The sequence below is a fragment of the Rattus norvegicus genome, chromosome 5, assembly GCF_021556685.1.
Source record: "Rattus norvegicus strain SHRSP/BbbUtx chromosome 5, alternate assembly SHRSP_T2T, whole genome shotgun sequence".
NCBI lineage: Eukaryota > Metazoa > Chordata > Mammalia > Rodentia > Muridae > Rattus > Rattus norvegicus.
The window spans coordinates 150,559,692-150,580,608 of record NC_141538.1 but is presented as its reverse complement, the minus strand read 5'-3'; the positions used below and the strand labels follow the sequence as shown (position 1 = coordinate 150,580,608).

Genomic DNA, 20,917 nt, shown 5'->3' with positions numbered 1-20,917 from the left:
CGAGGAAATGCTTCTGCCAAGAGTCAGTTCTAGAAGCAGGGCTTTTTTAACCCTGCTGATTTCTGTAACCTTGGTTTTTTTTGTTTTTTTTTTTTTTGTTTTGTTTTGTTTTTTGTTTGTTTGTTTGTTTTTAATGGGTTTTTGTGGTGATTTCTGTATTGACAGTACAGTTATCTGTCCATAGATATGAGCATTAACACTACTAGTTTTAGATGATTCAGATGTATTATCTAAATGTATTGCTTGATGCTTAAGAGCCACTGCTAATAGTGAGGAAGCCCTGGTTTTCACATCTCTCTCACCAGGCATAGTACTCAGCCTTTCTGGTTTTTTTTGTTTTGTTTTGTTTTGTTTTGTTTTGTTTTGTTTTGTTTTTCAGAGCTGGGGACCGAACCCAGGGCCTTGCGCTTCCTAGGCAAGCGCTCTACCACTGAGCTAAATTCCCAACCCCTTTTCTGGTTTTTAGCATCTCAGCTCTGAATGGGAATAGTATCTGAAGGCTTCTGTGAAGGAAATTAGGCAAATTCTGAAATGTGTCAGTGCCTACTACAAAACAGCCTGGGATTTGACTCATGAGTACTAAAGAGCTGCTTAGGAAGAATATTAAAATTAAGACTGTGAATTTGTAAGTTACTCCAGGAATGGACTTATGTGTGCTTCATTCTTTTCCCTTGAAAAGCCTCACGATTTCTGAAAAAAAAAAAAATGTCTGTTTGTTAGTCCAGATGATGACGAGGAAGAGCAGATCTGCCCATTTGTTGAAGACATGACATCTACCTCAGCTACTCCTAAACTACCACCGTGTCTGCAAGAGGAAGAGAAGGAGAGCGACTCAGATTCAGAGGGTCCCATTCAGTATCGAGATGAGGAGGAAGATGATGATGATGATGAAAGCTATCAGAGTAAGAATAGGAGGGGAAAGTACAAGGGAAAGTTGTTCTGTGTGGTGCTGGGAACTTGGTGCCACATGCTGGGCAGTCTCTGCCAATGGTTAGATTCCCCAGCAGGAGAGGAAACATATGTCCTGCTCCATGGAGTCCTCTGGCTGTTGGAGGCCAGTGTGAAGGCCTCTTCCTCCACTTTGCCTTGGTGATCAAGACCATGAGAGGGAGCCACATTGACAGACTCATTCAGATTTATTTTTTAAACAGTCTTACTATAGCCCAGATTAGCCTGGAACTCACCGTGTAGACCAGGGTAGCCTTGAACTCAGAGACATCTACTGCCTCTGCCTCCTTAGTGCCAGGATTAAAGGTGTGAGCCGTCATCATTCAGATTCTTGGTTTGTATTTTAGGTCTGCTCAGAGACCAGAGCTATACATTTAGTCATAGAGCCTATGCTAAGCTAAGCACAGGGCCTGGATTCAGTACCCAACACCAGAAAAACAAAGCAAAACAAAACCCTTTCACCTTGAAGATATATAAGAAATCAAGATCTAAGAAATATAAATGTCTAAGAAATAGAGAGAAAACTAGTATAGAGGTTACGTTGAATACATTGAAAAGTTAGGAGATACTAGAGAGCTGACTCAGCAGTTAAGAATAGTTATTACTCTTGCAGAAGACTGGGTTCGGTTCCCAGCACCCATGTTAGGTAGCTTACAATCACCTGTAACTCCAGCTCCAGGAGAGCCAATGCCTGTGCCCTCTGAGGACGCCTGCTCGCACGTGCACACACCTCCACACAGACATAAACACACACACACATCATGTGCACACACCTCCACACAGACGTAAACACACACATCATGTGCACACACCTCCACACAGATGTTAACACACACACACATCATGTGCACACAGCTCCACACAGACATAAACACACACACACATCATGTGCACACACCTCCACACAGACGTAAACACACACATCATGTGCACACACCTCCACACAGATGTTAACACACACACACATCATGTGCACACAGCTCCACACAGACATAAACACACACACACATCATGTGCACACACCTCCACACAGACGTAAACACACACATCATGTGCACACACCTCCACACAGACGTAAACACACACACACATCATGTGCACACACCTCCACACAGACGTAAACACACACACATCATGTGCACACACCTCCACACAGACGTAAACACACACACACATCATGTGCACACACCTCCACACAGACGTAAACACACACACATCATGTGCACACACCTCCACACAGACGTAAACACACACATCATGTGCACACACCTCCACACAGATGTTAACACACACACACATCATGTGCACACACCTCCACACAGACATAAACACACACACATCATGTGCACACACCTCCACACAGACATAAACACACACACATCATGTGCACACACCTCCACACAGATGTTAACACATGCACACATCATGTGCACACAGCTCCACACAGACGTAAACACACACACATCATTGCAAATAGAATCTTAAAGAGAAAATGGTGAATTTTCTTCAGTATAATGAACTTCTTGTTGAACCAAAGGAAAAACGTGTGTTCTCCTGGATGTGGAGGCTCATGCCTGTGATCACAGCACTTGAGAAGCTACGGCAGAAGGATTCCATTAGGTGGAACATAGCTTGAACTGTCAGATGAACTCAAAAACCAGAAATGGGGCTGAAGAGCTAGGGAAGCAGGCAGGCAGGGAGGGAGGGATCTGGGGATTGTTAGCTGCGTGAAAGCTTGTCTCAAGAACTACACAGGACTGGGGGCTGGAGAGATGGCTCAGTGGTTAAGAGCACCGACTGCTCTTCCAGAGGTCCTGAGTTCAAATCCCAGTAACCACATGGTGGCTCACAACCATCTGTAATGAGATCTGATGCCCTCTTCTGGTGTGTCTGAATACAGTGTACTTATATATAATTAAAAAAAAATTAAAAAAAAAAAAAGAACTGCACAGGAAGTAAGGTTGGGAGTTACCGGTTAATGATGTCATCCAGCTACGAAGAGGCAGAGGTGGGAAGAGGAAGTGAACTCAGGAGTTCGGGAGCTGCCCAGCAACATTGTAAGAGTCACAAGATTATAAGATGTGTTAATATAACAGCCTTCTTCGTGTTTTAAACCAGAGGACTGTTCCAGAACAGACTAGATTGTGTCTTCAGAAACTCTCACTAAATGAGCAAACTGTAGAGTGCTGGTTAGGGAGGAGGTGTTCTTTACCTACCTCCGTCCATTTTGACAAAAATATCTTCAGATGCTTTATGTTGCCCGCTCCTGTGTTGGGCTGGGTCATTGGAGCCGACTCCTGCCGGGGGCTGCTCTTGACACTCTGGCCTGGCTCACGCTGTCCATGCCTGATCTCGGCATTTTCTCCCTGTGTAAGGTGCCCTGGCCAACAGAGTGAAGAGGAAGGACACGCTGGCAATGAAGCTGAGCAGCAGACCCAGCGAACCAGAGACCAGCCTGAGTTCTTGGCCTTGTAAAAGCAAGGAGGAGTGGAATGAAATACGGCACCAGATCGGGAACACGCTGATCCGGTAGGCCTCAGGAGTGAGGCATTCATGTGTCTCTTAAGAAAACAGTTTCTAATGTAGGACAGGTACAGTTGCATTTCCTCTAAGCTCGAGGAGTCAGGAACTACACAGATGGCGCTGGGTGGGTTCAACCATCAGACAGACAGGAGGCTTCTCAAAACTCGCTGAAGGAGTCAGGCTGGTTCTGGGCATACTCAGATTCCTGTGACTATCTGAGTGCTAGTGTGGAGTGCCAGCCTCGTGCGTCACGCCTGTGCTGTGCTGTGCTGTGTTTTCACTTAAGCACCATGGAACCGCTTCTTTTCAAAGGTAGTCTCATCAGAAAAGGAGGAGGCGGCATGCAGGGGCCTTTGCTATGTGCTCAGCGTATTTGCATGCAGGAGGAGTGTGGCAGCAGGAGTCTGCACGGCCTGCACACTCCTCCCGTCTAAAAGGAGAAAAACTCTTGGCCTTCTCCCGGCAAGGTGTCCATTAATTAAGGTCCCGTCTTCTTTCCTACTGTACACATGCAGCTTTACTTATTTTTCCTTTTGGCTTTCAAGACAGGGTTTCTCTGTGAAGCCTTAACTGTTCTGGAATTTGCTCTGTAAACCAAGCTGGCCTCAAACTCACAGAGATCCACCTATCTATGCCTTCTGACTGCTGGGTGTACTACCACTGCCTGGCGTACCCCTAACATATTTTTAAAGGCTATTTATTTATTTATTTATTTATGTGCATTGATGTCATGAAGTCTGTGTGAAGGTGTCAGATCTTGAAGTTGCAGACAGTTGTAAGCTGCCATGTGGAAGCTGGGATTTGAACCTGGGTCCTAGAAGAGCAGCCAGTGCTCTTACCTACCAAGCCATCTCTCTTGCTCCCATATATATATGTATATATATGATTATATATATATGATTATATATATGATTTATTTATTTAATGTATGTGAGTACACTGTAGCTGTCTTTAGACACACCAGAAGAGGACATCGGATCCCATTACAGATGGTTGTGAGCCCCCATGTGGTTGCTGGGAATTGAACTCAGGACCTCTGGAAGAGGAGCCAGGGCTCCTAACCACTGAGCCATCTCTCCAGCCCTCTTACATGTATTTTTAAATGCAGGGTTTTATGCTCTCAAGTCTAATTTCTGGTCTGAGGTAATATGTGATATTCAGTTGCCCTGTCTCTTTGATCTGCTTAATCTGAAGATTGTTCTTAGATGCTTTATTCTAAAGGTTCAACAATTATGTTCATGTGTGTGCAAAGAGTGTGTGTATATGTGTTGCACATAGTGTGTAATATGTGTGTGCATAGTTTGTGTGGAGAGAGTGGGAGGGTGGAGTGTGCCTCGCCCATGTGTGTACATACAGAGGCCAAAGAGCAGTCACTCAGAGTCTCTTGTTGCCCTCCACCTGATTGCTTGAGGGGGAGTCTCATGCACTTGCCCATTTGGCGAGTCCGGCTGTCCAGATTGTCCCTGACCACCTCTCTCCTCCCCTCCATGCAGGGATTGCAAATGCTTGCGCCATACCAGGTTTTAACATGGGTGCTAGACCCAGTCCTCATACTTGCACAACAAGCACTTTACCTACAGCCATCCTCCTGCCTCTGCCTTCCAAGTGCTAGGATTAAAGGTGTGAGTCAGGGTCTCATTTCGTAGTCCTGGTTAACCTAGAACTTGGCACGCAGATCAGGTTAACCTCTAACTCACAGAGTCAAGATCCACTTGACTCTGCTTCCTTAATGCTAGGATTAAAGGCACACAGTACCATGTCTGGCTATGGTTCACAAAGATCTTTTCTTTTTTTTTTTTCTCTCTCTCTACAGTATAAAAATAAGTACATGCTCATTATATTAATAGTTAGAAAATTACATGAAAAAAGAAAACCTGTGGGCCAGCGAGTTGGTTCAGTGTGTAATGGTGCTTGCCACCAAGCTAGACAACTTGAATTCAGTTCCTGGGATCCATGTAAGGGAAAGAGAGAGTCCATCCCCATGAGTTGTCTGTGACTGCCACCTGTGTGTTCTGGTCACAGTTGTACCTCCTTCCTCTCAACACACATACAGACACACAAATAAATGTGATGACAATTTAAAAGAGAAGTTAGCCTGGGACACACCCTTAATCCTTGTGCTCTGAAGGCAGAGGCGGGTGGGTGTCTGTTATAGTCCCAGCCAGAGCTAGAGAGAACCCCATCTCAGAAAAGGAAAGAGAGAGAAAAAGAAAATGTTAACTGCTCAGAATCTTATGTCCTATACAGTATGTTTGACAAATTTCTATTTTTTTATTATTATTATTATTATTATTATTATTATTATTATTATTATTATATTTTTTCCGGTTGTCTCCCCCTCCCCCCAAGACAGGGTTTCTCTGTGTATCCCTGACTGTCCTGGAACTCACTTTGTACACCAGAGCTGGCCTCAAACTCAGAGATCCTCCTACCTCTGCTTCCTGAGTACTGGGATATAGTGTGCCATTATACCCAGTTACACATTATCTTTTCATTTTATTTTATTTTATTTTATTTTATTTTATTTTATTTTATTTTTGGAGCTGAGGACCAAACCCAGGGCCTAGCACTTGCTAAGCTAAAGACCCAACCCCTCTTTTTATTTTATATCTCAGAGCTGAGGACCAGTCTCAGGGCCTTGCACTGGCAGGCAAGTGTTCAACCACTGAGTTAAATCTCCAACCATGGCAGACTCCTTTAAAGGGCTGAAAATAAGTATCTCAGTTGGGTGTGGTAGCATATGTCATCTAGAATCTGGCATGATAGAGCGGGATGGTTAGGAGTTCAAGACTACCTGCAGGTACATAGGGGGTCTGAGGACAAGCTGGGACGAGCTGGGACTACAGAGGCCCCACCTCAAAAAAAAAAAAAAAAAAAAAAAGCCACATATAGCTTCTTGTAAATTTTGGCTTACAGTTTGTTGGCTTTTTAAAATCAGGTCTCTTGGAGCCCAGAGTGGTATTTATTACAAATGTCTGCCATATGTGCCGTGTGCCTGCTGCCCGCCCTCTGCTTTCTGTGGTGCAGGGATGGAGCACAGGCCCTCGGGCAAGCTAGGTAAATGGGCTGTCTGTGAGCTACACGGACTACACTGCCCACGTTGGGCAGTTTATAGCTGCCCATAACTCTCACTCCAGGGGATCTAATGCCTCTGGTACTCGGGACACCTCTACTCACACACACACACACACACACACACACACACATACACACACACACACACACACACACACACAGAGAGAGAGAGAGAGAGAGAGAGAGAGAGAAGCTGAGCTCGTGCATGTAATCTAAACTGCTTGGAAGGCTGAAGCAGGAGGACCCCAAGTTTAAGGCTTCCTCTATGTATAACAAGTTTAAGGCTAGCCTCTATGTATAACAAGTTTAAGGCTAGCCTGTTCCATTTAGTTGGAATGTCTCTCAAATATATAATGAAATTAGAGATTATGTATTTCTAAAGTAAAAGAACTGGGGTAGCTCTGGGTTTCCCCTCTTAACACCACCAAAATAAAAAAGATAATTGTATGAGAAGCTCTTGAGCTAGAGAGATGGCTTTCAGTACTGACTGCTCCACCAGGGGAGATGATGCCCTTTCCTGGCTTCCACAGGCACCAGGCGTGCACGTGATGCACCTGCACCATGCAGGTCAAGTGTTCAGATGTGAAATAAGACATAACAACAACAACAAAACTGTTTTGAATATTAAAACTTTTCTTTCGGGGTTGGGGATTTAGTTCAGTGGTAGAGCGCTTGCCTAGGAAGCGCAAGGCCCTGGGTTCGGTCCCCAGCTCCGAAAAAAAGAAAAAGGAAAAAAAAAAAAACAAAAAACTTTTCTTTCTCACTATATCAAACTATGCCCTAGGTTAAATTTGACCTGCAGAGGATATACATGACTGCGATCTTTTTGCCTTATTTATTTATTTATTTATTTATTTATTTATTTATTTATTCATTCGTTTATTCGTTTAGTTATTGTTGTTTTTGTCTTTCTGAGATGGGGTTTCTCTGTGTAGCCTTGGCTCCTAGAACTCCCTCTGTAGACCAGGTTACATAAACTCACAGTTCTGCCTGTCTCTGCTCCGAGTACTGGAATTAAAGGTGTGAGCCACCACTGTGCAGCTTTTTTTTAAAAAATCATAACAGTTTTCCTTATTACCATATAGCCTGTCTGTCGTCTATCTGTTTGATTGAGACATGGTCTTACTGTGTAGCCCTGGCTATCCTGGAAATTGCTATATAGACCAGACTGGCCTCAAACTTTAAGGTATCCACCTGCCTCTGCTTCCTGAATGCTGAGATTAAAGGCTTGCACCACTACCAGCAACCGAATACTTAGTCGCTATCCTTATTACTAATGATCATGTGTTAGCCCACTGAACTGATAGAATTAATTAATTGAGTTATAACCCTGTTGGATGGTGCTTATCTCTGGTGTTTGCTACTCTGCTGATTCTAGTCAGTGGTTCTCACGTTTAAGCATTCATTTGGCAGGCTTAACTTACCTGTCAGGCTTGTTTAAAAAGCAAATTGTTGAGTTACACCCTGAATTTTTGCTCCAGGGTGGGGCATGGTTCGAAATTCTTGTTCACAGTACTGAACCTGGGGCCGGTTTGAAAGCCAGGAGTCTGTTAGTTTCCATAGTGTCCTCAGTTCAAATATCTTTGGGATTATAGTGTGAACTCTTTTGTGATTATTTCATGAAAGTTTCATACGGTGGCCTAAGCTGTCCTGGAACTCACTAGCTGAAGCTGGCCTTGAACCTTTGGCAATCTTCCTGCCTTAGCTTCCATGCTGGGACTTACAGGTGTCAGTGACTGTGTCCAGCACTGCAGTCCTTCCCCACCTCCAACTTCACTATGTCAGAAAATATAGAATGACCAGTCTGTTCCTGGTCAGATGTCACCTTTCCTTGAAAACCCTCTTCACTTCCTGTCTGTCCATGTGAAGGTCAGTTGTTTCTGTTACCGTATTCCCAGCACTGCAGCCAGATGCCATGATGCATGCTGGGATCCCGTACTCAGGAGGTGGGGGCAAGATGATGACCACTCAGATCTACAGTGGGAAACTGTGTTTCCAGAAAATAAAATATCATTTGTATACTATGATTTTATTTTAAAAACATTCAGCATGGTCAAGTGTGGTGGTGTGACCTTTAATCCCAGCACTTGGAAGGCAGAGAGGTAAATGGATCGCTTTGCATTTGAGACTAGCCTGGTCTACATAGTGAGTTTTAAGACAACCAGGGGTGCACAGTGAGATCCTGTCTCAAAACAAAAATGTGTTCAGCATCCCTAATAATCAGAGAAACAGAAGCCAGAAGAGACAAAGCACAGGAGTTAGCAAGGGAGTGAAGCAACTGGAGCCTTACAGCGTTTGATAGAAATGCAGGATGTACAGCCTATGTGCAGAACACTGTGGAGGCTCCTCAAAAAGTTAAGCCAGCTATGATGGTGCATCCCTGAAATCCCAGTGGTTTAAGAAGTAGAGTGAATTTGAGAGAAGCCTAGGCTGTGTAGTAAAACACTAACAAAACAAAAATTAAAAGTAGCTGACTGGGATTTAGGAGGATGACCTCATTAAAATGTTTTCTCTGAAAGCATGTGGAACAGAGTTCAAATCCCCTGAGCCCATTTAAAAGGCAGGCGTGCAGACATACATCTGTGACTTCAAGCACTTTATGAGGGCAAAGATGAGGTCCCTGGAGCTACTAACCAGCCACTGTGGCTAAACATATGAGCTTCGTGTTCAATGAGAGATCCTACTTCAGTAAAGTTCCAGCTAAGGAAGCCACCAAGGACCTCTGGCCTCTGCATGTACACACATGCACCTGCTCGATGCTTGCATGCAAGTGTGTTTGAAAAGAGAGTGCTTAAGCGCACACACAACCACCCCACCCCTTGACTCTCTCTGAGGCATTATCACTCCTTCAACCTTCCTTCTAGCTTGGGTGTAGGCTAGTCTCAGTAATCCTCCTGTCTCGGCTCTTTTCAACCATCCCCTCCCCAATTTGTTGCATGACTGCTAGGATCTCAATTCTGGTGCTCACACTTACCGATCAAGGATTCTTTTTGTTTGTTTTGAAAACTTTTGGGCTGGAGAGATGGCTCAGTGGTTAAGAGCACCGACTGCTCTTCCAAAGGTCCTGAGTTCAAATCCCAGCAACCACATGGTGGCTCACAACCATCTGTAATGAGATTCGATGCCCTCTTCTGGTGTGTCTGAAGACAGCTACAGTGTATTCATATATAATAAATAAATATTTAAAAAAAAAAAAAAAGAAAACTTTTTTATGTGTGTGAGTGTTTGAGGGTGTGTATCCCTCATGTGTAGTTCCCGAGCAGTTCAGAAGAGGGCGTCTGTGAGCTGTCGTGCGTGTGCTGGGATGGAGCCCAGGTTCTCCAGGAAAACAGCCTGTGCTTTCATTGTGGAGCTACCACCATACTCACACACCTCTCTGTTTCGGGAACAGGATCTTGGAATCCTGAGCCTCTACCCTTAGGTGCTGGCCTCACAGCTGTGAGTCATCCCATTCCACATAATACTGTGTTTCTCAGTTCTTTCACTGTCACGTTGGTCATGATGAACAAAGAAGCCACCAAAGTATATGTTAGAAATTTTGGGGCTGGAGAGATGGCTCAGCGGTTAAGAGCACTGACTGCTCTTCCAGAGGTCCTCAGTTCAATTCCCAGCAACCACATGGTGGCTCACAACCATCTGTGATGAGATCTGATGTCCTCTTCTGGCGTGTCTGAGGACAGCGACAGTGAACTCACATACATGAAATAAATTAACTAATAAATAATTCTTAAAAAAAAAAAGACATTTTGGAGATTTGTTAACACATCAATGTAAATCTTGCTGCCGCCCCCCCAAAAAACCCCAAAAACCTCTCCAAATTCTTAGAACCAGTATTGAACCCTTGTGTCTCTGTTGTAGGCGGCTGAGTCAAAGACCAACAGCAGAAGAGCTGGAGCAACGGAACATACTACAGCGTGAGTTGAGCATAATGAAGCCCAGGCCTTTGTGCAGCATGAATTCAGTTTGCATTAGGACAGAAGTATTTGCGAAAAGGGCCAAGGAGAGTCAGTCTCTGCTTGGGAAGCCAAGCCTCCTAGGAAATGTCACGTGGTGGTGTTTAGTGTACTGTGTGTGGCATGCCCGAAATTTTGTTCAAATGTTGTCATAGCACCCTGGGTCTGTGTTGGCATTTGTCAGTGACAGTGTGTGCAGGCTTGGCCTATGCTTTCTCTGTCCAGGGAACGAAGGTAATGGCTGAACTGATGGACAGGGCATTGCTGTTCCTGGTGGAGTCTCAGGCTCGGAACAATCCTTGAGCCATGGCTTCCCTTCTACTTTTACTCCTTGACTTGTGTTTCTGTAGCCACCAAAGAGGAGCATGTGTCTAACTTTCTGTCCCTGTGCATAGTTAACTTCCTGCGTAGTGTTCTGAGCCAAGGTTTCACCAGAGCCTTGAGTTAAAACCTGTGCTCTGGGGCCCCTTCCCGAGGACACATGGTAACCCCAACTCCCAGTCCACCTGACCTCTGCGGGCTCCTCTGCTCGTCTCCATCCCAGATAAAATCACCAGAATAGCCCAGCCCAGCCTTTCCACCGTCACTCCCTTCTGTCTTCCCACCCCAAGCCACTCAGTCCCTCCTCACAGCACGGGCTCCTCCCATCCTTTGTTCTCAGCACACCCCTACACCCCTATACCCCTGCACCCCAGGAGACTCTCTGTGCTCATACCTTGGAAATACCGACCTCAGTGAGGAACCTGAGCTGAGCTCCCAGGACAGAGAGCAGCCGTATGCTGGGCCTGCCTGCCCATGTTCTTGTTTCTCAGATCCGTTCCACAGGCTGTGCCAGCTGTCCTGATTGCCTCCTCAGACAGTGATCTCTTCTAGACAGCTCTTACCTACCCAGCCCTGTGGACATGAGGGATACAGGGGCTGAGGAGAAAAAGGATACAGAGATGAAGGATGGAGTGTCTGTGGCAGAGTGGAAAACACACTACAAATGAAAGGAATACTGTTTCAGCAGAGAAATGGAAGGGCCTCTGGAGTGGCTCTGAGCACACCATTGGATGATTCCATGACCTGTCTGCTCAGTGCTGGACTGTGCTACTCACAGTCTGGACGCTCGGTGGATTAGAATCCAGAAGCTTTGTGGATACCGCCCTCAACAGTGCAGTATCAGTTGACTATTCTCAGGGGCTATTCTGAGAATGACTTCTTTTTTTAAAAAAATTTATTATTATTTTAAAGATTATTTATTATATATAAGTACACTATAGCTGTCCTCAGACACACCAGAAGAGGGCATCAGATCCCATTACAGATGGTTGTGAGCCACCATGTGGTTGCTGGGAATTGAACTCAGGACCTCTGGAAGAGCAGTCACTGCTCTTAACCACTGAGCCATCTCTCCAGCCCTATGCAAGTGTGTGTGTGTGTGTGTGTGTGTGTGTGTGTGTGTGTGTGTGTGTGTGTGAGTGTAAGTGTAAGTAGATGTACCTTTGAGCCATCTCTCCAGCCCTATGCGTGTGTGTGTGTGTGTGTGTGTGTGTGTGTGTGTGTGTGTGTGTGTGTATAAGTAGATGTACCTTTTAGCCAGAGGCATCAGATCCCCTGGAACCAGTTACCTACCAGTTACCCTTATGAGTGCTGGGAACTAAACTTGGGAACTCTGCAAGAGTGGTATGCATTATATTATTTGCACACCAGAAGAAGGCACCAGACCTCACAGATGGTTGTGAGCCACCATGTGGTTGCTAGGAATTAAACTTAGCACCTCTGGAAGAGTAGCCAGTGCTCTTAACTTCTGAACCATCTCTCTGGCCAGCAATATATATATATATATATACACACACACACATACATACACACCACATGTGTATCTGGTGGCCCTCAGAAGCCAGAAAGGACCATCAGGTACTCGGGAACTAGAGTTACAGATGGCTTTGAGCCTGTGAACCAAACCTGAGTCCTCTGGAAGAACAATCAGTGCTCGTAGTAACTCAGCCATTATCCTTTCAGCCCCAGTGTGCCCTCTAAGCCACTGAGCTGCCTCTGCAGCCCCTATAGCTATTTCCTCCCCAAGAACATTATTTGTTTTTATTTTGTGCATTTGTGCGGGGGTGTGTAGTGAATGTGTGCCATGTTTGAGGTAGGTTGACGGTGGAGACTGGCAGAGGAGAGTAATTCCCCAGCCCAGCTGGAGTTACAGGCAGTTGGGAGCCATTGCTTGGTTGCTGGGAATTGAACTCGGGTTCTAGAACAAGTGCACTGAGCTTGCTATCTCCTGAAAACTTCCTGTTCAAGAGCACTATAATCAATATTAAAATATTTTCAGCTCTGTAGATCTTTAACCACATGGAAGCTTTTAGATAGCTGGAAAGTGTTTAAAAATGTAAAAGCCGGGGCTGGGGATTTAGCTCAGTGGTAGAGCGCTTGCCTAGGAAGCGCAAGGCCCTGGGTTCGGTCCCCAGCTCCGAAAAAAAGAACCAAAAAAAAAAAAAAAATGTAAAAGCCTATCCTTAGCTCGAGGGCCCGTGCTCCTGGTGTGCTATCTCCTATCTTGCTCTTTGGTTTGTATATTCGATTATACCGTGGACAGGAAAAGGTTCCTTTTGTGTGTGTGTGTTTTGCTTTCAGTTTTTTTTTTTTAACTTTTTTTTTTTAGAGATTTATTTATTTATTATATATAAGTACACTGTAGCTGTCTTCAGACACACCAGAAGAGGGCATCGGATCTCTTTACAGATGGTTGTGGGCCACCATGTGGTTGCTGGGAATTGAACTCAGGACCTCTGGAAGAGCAGTCGGGTGCTCTTAACCGCTGAGCCATCTCTCCAGCCCTTGCTTTCAGTTTTTCAAGACAGTGTTTCTCTGTGTAGCTGTGGCCATCCTGGAACTGTGACTAAAGTCACAGAGATCCGCCTGCCTCTGCTTCCTCATGGTGGAATTAAAGGTATATGCCGCCACTACCTGGGCAGGAAAGGTTCTTGATTGCCATTCACACATGGAGTGGTTCATTTGGTTCTAGCTTTGACCTAAAGAAATACGTGTATTATAATTACTAAAATGTTTGCTGTGCAAATTTTCATTTTGAAGTAATGTCCTTTGTTTCTGTCAACTGAAGCTAAAAATGAAGCTGATCGCCAAGCAGAGAAACGGGAAATTAAACGTCGACTCACTAGAAAGGTACGGTGGGTGTCCTTGAGTTTGATGATCTGTGTGATTGGAACGAATGAGTCTGACTTGTGCCCCAGACTAATATGACAGTAAGCCATGGACATGGACAGCCCCACCACCTTCGCAGGGGTGGCATCTGTTGGTTTGGTTTTAATATTTGGGAGAAACGGCTGTGACATTTTACATTTAAACCAGGAGCTCTGAACTTATGAGCTGTCTCGTCTGAGGTGTCTTTATTTTTGACTAAAAATTCAATTGCCATGTAGGAGCAATAATAGGAGAATTGTGTAGTGTTCCGTTTTGCAATGCAAACTGGTTGGTTTTTAATGAAGAAAATAGCTGAAATAGTCCTGAGACCTGAGAAATAGGAAGAGACGTGATTTTCTCCATGGTCTAGGTCAGTCAGGAGAGGCCTTGGTCTGTACTCCGCCATGTTGGTGCTGGAGCCTCTCTTCTCTTCTCCACTCCACCCCTCATTTGTGATTGCATCTGTAAATGCTGATTTCTCTCCTAGCGCTTGATGATACTTCTTAAAAATCATAAGAATTGTCTGGCATAATGTCACAGCACCTTTAGTCCCAGCACTTCAGAGGCAGAAGCAGGTAGATCTCTTGAGTTCAAGGCCAGCCTGGTCTGCAGAGTGAGTTCCAGGACAGCCAGGGATAAACTGTCTCGAAAAACAAACAAAAAATTTAAAAAACAATAATAATAAATCTTAAAAATAAAATTAAATAGAGTTCCCAGAGTAGTGAAATTGTGGCTAGTCTATGTTTCCCTCTCCAGGAATGGAGGAATTACCCTTGCTGTCTAGAGGTATTCCTGGGTCTCCAGCCTTTCATTATTTAAGGTTACCTAATTGTACAGCCTTAAATCATAAATTCGTGGGGTTGGAGAGATGGCTTAGTAGTTAGAAACATTGGCTGCTCTTCCAGAGGTCCTGAGTTCAATTCCCAGCAACCATCTTTAACAGGATCTGATGCCCTCTTCTGACATTCAGGCGTACATGCAAATAAAGCACTAATACATATAATCTTTAAGAAAAAAACCTCATAATTTCCCACAAAATCTGCTCTTTAGGCAGCATTGACCAGGTATCTCCTGGGAACTCCTCAGAGCTATGGAGTGGCACAAGGATGTCAAGGATGCTAAACACGTGCTTTGTGCTGAGTTCTATCCTAACAGCATCTACCTTGTAACCGCATCCTCAGATCTTGGAGCACATATTAGTTTGTAAAACATGGGGCATGGCAGTGGTTCTGTACAATGAAATGAGTTAAAACGAAAGCCCAAACCCTTACAATGTTCTCGTACATTTTTATCTATTTTGTGTGTATGGAATATTTCGTAATATGGCAGTCATATTGAGGTCAGAGGACGACAACTTGTGGATACCAGTTCTCTTTTCATTCAGTGAGTCCCTGGGATTAATAAGCCCATCAGACTTGGTGACAAATGCTCTTCTTACCCACGAAGCTACCTTGACACCCCAAAATGATACATGCGAATCCCTGGGGAGTTTTAGAGAGGACGGGACTCTGGCAGGTATAGTCACAGTTTCCTAGGTACTCTGGGTGTGGTGACTCTGGCCTCCTCCTCGCTCTGGACAGTTGAGTCAGCAGGAAAAGGACAGCATGAGCTAGCCCTTTCTCAGAAGAAAACAGGCTCCCTAGGTAACTGTCGGTGCTCAGTGAATAGGACAGCAATTTAAACGCATGACTGGCCATGTCTTTCAGCTCAGCCAAAGGCCAACTGTGGCTGAGCTACTTGCCAGGAAGATCCTGAGGTTTAATGAGTATGTGGAGGTGACGGACGCTCAGGACTATGACCGGCGAGCAGATAAGCCTTGGACCAAACTGACTCCTGCTGACAAGGTAACTCAGGTTCTCATGTTCCCTGAAACCCTCCCTGCTACTTTGAGATGGAAATAAAATACTTTTTAAAAACATTTATTTTATGTGTACAAATGTATATCTGTGCAGAGAGGCCAGAAGAGGGCATCTGATGGTCTGGAACTGAGTTCTAGGCAGTTGTGAGCCATCTTGTGGATGCCTGAAACTGAACCTGGATTGTCTGGAAGAGCATCCATTGCTTACCTGCCAAGCCATCTCTCCAGCCCTAATAAAATACATTATTTATTAACAGCCACAATTGGAGGAAATATGGTGCTATATTTGAGTAATATAGTCACTTCTATACCCATTTAATGTACTATGAGAACTATGAAGTTTTTCTAATACTCTGATTTGACTTGAGACTTGTGGGTCTGCATGCAGCTTAGTGCTGTCTGTCAGGGAGGATGGTGTGTATCTGGTTCAGCCCAGCTGGTTCTCCAGACCCGGCTTTTCCTCCCTCTGGGCTGCACCCACGACCTGTGGTTCCTTCTAATGGTCAGCCCATTAGAGATGCACGGAGAGTCACTCAGCTGCCTTTTCGGAGAGAAGAGATGTTCAAATCTCACTTCTGTCCCGCAGGCTGCCATCAGGAAAGAATTAAATGAGTTTAAGAGCTCGGAGATGGAGGTTCACGTAGACAGCAAACACTTCACACGGTAAGACCCAAAGATCCAAATTAAGTGGATTGTGATTAAGTGAAATTTCTGCAACCAACAAACAACAGAATTGTTCAGAAGGAGGAGCCCTGCTGACCGAGAAAGCCAAGGATGGTGGCGTGCATCCATAATCCCAGCACTTGGGTGGTGGAGGCAGAAGGATCAGGAGTTCAAGGCTAGCCCGTCCCTGTCGTGAGTTTAAGGCCACCCTAGACTCCACGAGACTTTATTAAAATTCAAAGACAGTAGGGCCCGGGTGCCGACTGTGGACGAGCTGTGTTGTGAAGGTGTAAAGATGACTCTGGATCCCTGGAACTCACAAGAAAGATGCAGCAGCAGTGAGTGTGTATCATGCCAGCACACCGTGGTGAGGTGGAAGGCAGATGGGGCAGTCCTCAGAAGCCCATGGGCCAGCTACCCTGGTATACACAGCAGTGACAAAGACACCTTGATTCCAACAGGTGGAAGACAAAACTGTTAGCTGACTTCCACATGTGCACTGCCGTATCAGTGGGCCTGCACACACACACACACACACACACACACACACACACACACACACACACGACAGAATAGTAAATAAATACCAAGGGCCAAGGGCTGACAGTGTGGCTTACCCAACATGCGCAAAGTCCTGGGTTCCATCCCCAGTACCCCAGAACCTGGGCATGGAGGCGTATGTCTGTTATCCCAGCACTTAGGAAGTAGAGGCAAGAGGATCAGAAGTTCAAGGTCATTCTCAGCTACACAGCAAGTTCCAGAACACCCTGAGGTAAATCGGACCCCTTCTTAAAGCAATACCAACAGCAAAAAGTAGTAAGAACCAAGAGGCAGTTGTAAATGCCCATTCTGTGTAGCTTAGGCTGAGAGTTTATAGACAGCCAGTGCCAGGCTGAAACTCACAGTTGTCTAACCTCTACCTTCTAAGTGCTAAGATAACAAACTTGGGTTACTAAGCCCTAACTACTCTTGTTATTTTTGAGACAGGGTCTCACTGTGCAGCTATAGCTGACCTCACATGTACCCACTGTCTCCCAAGTGCTGGGCTTGCAGGCCCGTGCTGCCATGCCCAGCTGCCTGGAGCTTCTGATACTCCTGTCCGCCTCCTAAGCGGAGACCACAGATGAGAGCCACCACACCTGAGTGCTCATATCTCTACCTTTGTATTGATGTCTGTGAGGTCTGTGAGACAGGAAGCTGTATAGACAGCTCGGTTTATTTAACAAGTATTTCCCGAGCACCTACAACATAGTATTACAATTCTAGAACTGTTGGTTGCAACAGGGAATCAGGACAAAACCCTGGGTTTCAGCAAGCTCTTGTTACAGCAGAAAGGCGAATGGGAAGTAAACTGTGAATATTAAGACTGGTGCGCCTGGGGCTGGAGAGATGGCTCAGCGGTTAAGAGCACCCGACTGCTCTTCCAGAGGTCATGAGTTCAATTCCCAGCAACCACATGGTGGCTCACAACCATCTGTAAAGAGATCTGATGCCCTCTTCTGGTGTATCTGAAGACAGCTACAGTGTACTTATATATAATAAATGAATAAATAAAAAAAAAATGTAAAAAAAAAAAAAAAAGACTGGTGCGCCTGTGGCATGCCGAGATGGAGATGCCTGGCGTCTACAGAGCATGAAGCCCTCTCAGACCCCCGCCACAGCTCAGAGTGCAAACATGGTACCCATGTCAGCACAAGATAGTAGGTCCTTAAGGAGAAAATCCGGCTTTATGTTCTATATTCTTTTTTTTTTTTTTTTTTTTTTCGGAGCTGGGGACCGAACCCAGGGCCTTGCACTTGCTAGGCAAGCGCTCTACCACTGAGCTAAATCCCCAACCCCTATTCTTTTGTTTTTGTTCTGAGACAAAAATGGGATTTTATTCTTGTTGATTGACTTGGCTTTTAATAAACAGTGGTTTTGCTTCTTGCCTGCAAAGTGATGGAATTTCTCCTTTTTTTTTTTTTTTTTGATTTTGTAGTATCTCACACTTAGCTCAAGCTAGCCTAGAACTCAAAGGAGTCCTCCTGCCTCAAACTCCCAAGTGCTGGAAGTACTTCCCCTCTAGCTGCAGCGCCATAACTAACCCAACCAAGCAGAGCTGGACGTTTAACTTAGAGGCGGAGTGCACAGGCCCTGGGTCCAGTCGTCAGCACTACCTGAAGTGTATATATATATATTTTTTTTTTTTTGGTTCTTTTTTTCGGAGCTGGGGACCGAACCCAGGGCTTTGCGCTTCCTAGGCAAGCGCTCTACCACTGAGCTAAATCCCCAACCCCAAGTGTATATATTTTTGTAATCAACTTGGATCCTTTGATTTTTTTTTCCAAACAAATTTCAAGAACAGAAAAGCAGTCTCCATTGTCTGATAACGTCTTTCTTTTTGACCCTTCCAGCTACCATCGCCCATGAAGCTGAAGCCTGAGAAAGGAACTAAAGGACCACTGGGAAAGCATGGCTGTTTTGTTGCTTGTCTCCAGGGCGACCATAACACTTCCTGCACAGCCAGACCTGCTCTGGGATCTGGTTCAGGGCAGACAGCACTCGTATGCATGTAGCCTTTCCTCGGTATGGATCCTTGTGCACCTCTTAGAGAAGAACGAAACACCAGATAGTTTTGAGCCTTTTAACAACACTGCAGCAGACTTGAGGACTTTTCTCTCACCAGCCACAGAGGCACAGAGCCACTTGCAGGGTCTGAGTTTTACTGGCCGCAGCACAAGCTGCCCTAAGACACCTGCGTGTACTGGGGCCGTTTGTACCATTAGCCTGTCTGCTCTGTCTGAGAGTCTTCATGCAGGCGTAATTCAGCCATCAAGTCCTCTTACCAGAAAAAACCTTCTGGAGGCACCACCCCTTGGAGCAAAAGGGACCCGCTTCCAGAGAAAGTGCCTGGACCTCACTGGTGTCAGTTCAGAGACCGCACTTTAAGGACTGACCAGAAGGAAGCTCAGGCTCTGGCCTGTCCCTTCCTCTATTTGGTACTTGTCATCCTAGGTCCTTTCTTTTTATTTTGAGACAAGATCTTATTCTGTGGCTTAGGCTGGCCTGCAAACTCCCATCTCGGCCTCCCAAGTGCTGGCCCTTATTTTAAAGTGAACTTAAAGAAATGGGGGAATTTATTCATTCCATGGTCTGAGCTGTAACCAGAATCCAAGTGATCACTTGAGTGCATTTCCTGTGTACAAACCAAGAAAAAGGCCTTAATATTAAATAACGCCAGTTTGGTAGAGAACTGACTCAGAGGGTAGACTATTATATGTTCCTTGTACCAAATGATATTGTAAACCACTTCAGCCTGTGGGAGCACCGTGTGGGAGCACCTGTGGGAGCACTGTGTGCTACAGGTGCGCGTGCCTCTAGACAGAGCCCTCTCCTTGGTGCTCTTGACCCTCCTTACTGCACAGTCCCTCTCTACAGCATTAGCCCCTCCCACCTCCCGACAGCGAACACCTCACTTGTCTTTCCATTCCATGTTGGAGCCAGCGTGGTTGGTGCCTGTGTTTTCTAGTCAGGCCTCCCCGTTTGCATTTGGGTGCTGGTTTGCTTATTGTCTCAAAGAACTTTTCTCCTGAAACCTACACAGCCTCACCGTTCCCTCCTGAATTCTATTTACATTGTAAGTGGTAGAGAAATGTTATAATGGGTTTGTTTATATTTTTTGTTTTTGTTTTAGTTTGTACCTCAGTATGTAGCCCAGGCTAGCCTTTGAAGTGAAGTCTTCCTTACTCAGCCTTCCCAGTCTGGGATCATAGACGGCAAGTCATACCCAGCTTTTTCTCACCTTAACATCTAGTAAGTTGTGCGTCTTTAAATTTTTTTTTTTGCTTTATTCTGTTTCCTGTCTATATTTTTTCAGCAATGTTCTCTGTGTCAACGTCATACTTATTAAAGAGTTAGAATACAGGACAAACAAAAAAGCTAAAGTGACCTTAGAACTCGTACTTTGTTCTCTATGGAGGAAAAAGTGCTTTGGGTTTTTGTTGTTGTTTTTTTTTTTTCCCTCTTACTGCCAGATAGTTTCTGGCTATGAAAAAAAGACTGCGTCCCACCTCCCAGTCTGTGAGAAGTCTAGGTACAAGGTTGCTAGAGCTGTTAACCTTTGTGATCGCATTCTGTTCTGTGCTCCTGAAGGAGGGAGGCTCAGTTCTCACAAGCGAGGCGGGTGCCTGCTCCACCCCTGTTCCTTCCTGCTTAGTCCTGGGTTTATAGAGCACTTTATGGGCCTGTGCTGCCTGTGCTGTGGTAACTTTGTGTTTTATTAGACAGGCTCTCATGTCACCTCACAATGTAGCCAAGGATCTGCCTCCACCCCCTGCTTACAGGGCTCACAGAGGCACCCACCATGCCTGCCTGTCTTGTCTCCCTGCTGCTTTCCCTGCCTCACAGTGCCAAGCCTGACTCCCCGTGTGCTTGTGTGTGCCATCAAGGGCCCTGACTCACAGTTCATCTCATTCGTCTTCTGCAGCGTCATCTGTTAGGGCGGCATCTAGCCCGTGGTTTTGTTTTTATGTATATAAAAGTTGATTACGTGTTTCTTTCTGTAATTTGAAGCTTACAATCATAATGTAAAAGGGTAAAAGCTTCTCATGTTGTAGGTTAAGATGCTTCTCCAGTGTACAGAATCTTGTAAAATAAATAATTACATTGTATATCAGTCTTCCCACCAATCTTAATTATTAAAGTATTTTAGAATATTAAAAAACCTGGA

The 20,917-nt window shown here is 45.1% G+C and overlaps 1 protein-coding gene across 18 annotated transcripts in view; it reads left to right on the top strand.

Annotated features, from left to right (window-relative positions):
* Phactr4 (phosphatase and actin regulator 4) overlaps positions 1-20,911 on the top strand; it is a 70,998-nt gene extending 50,087 nt beyond the window's left edge. For 10 of the 18 annotated variants that reach the window (NM_001427182.1, XM_087551066.1, XM_087551062.1 and 7 more), the window contains 7 exon segments: positions 721-902; positions 3,324-3,477; positions 10,405-10,460; positions 13,609-13,670; positions 15,395-15,532; positions 16,133-16,209; positions 18,603-20,911. In NM_001427182.1, coding sequence (NP_001414111.1) covers positions 721-902; positions 3,324-3,477; positions 10,405-10,460; positions 13,609-13,670; positions 15,395-15,532; positions 16,133-16,209; positions 18,603-18,618 — 685 coding nt within the window. In that variant the 3' untranslated portion in view covers positions 18,619-20,911. 18 annotated transcript variants of the gene reach the window in all.
* Positions 20,912-20,917: the final 6 nt, after the last annotated feature.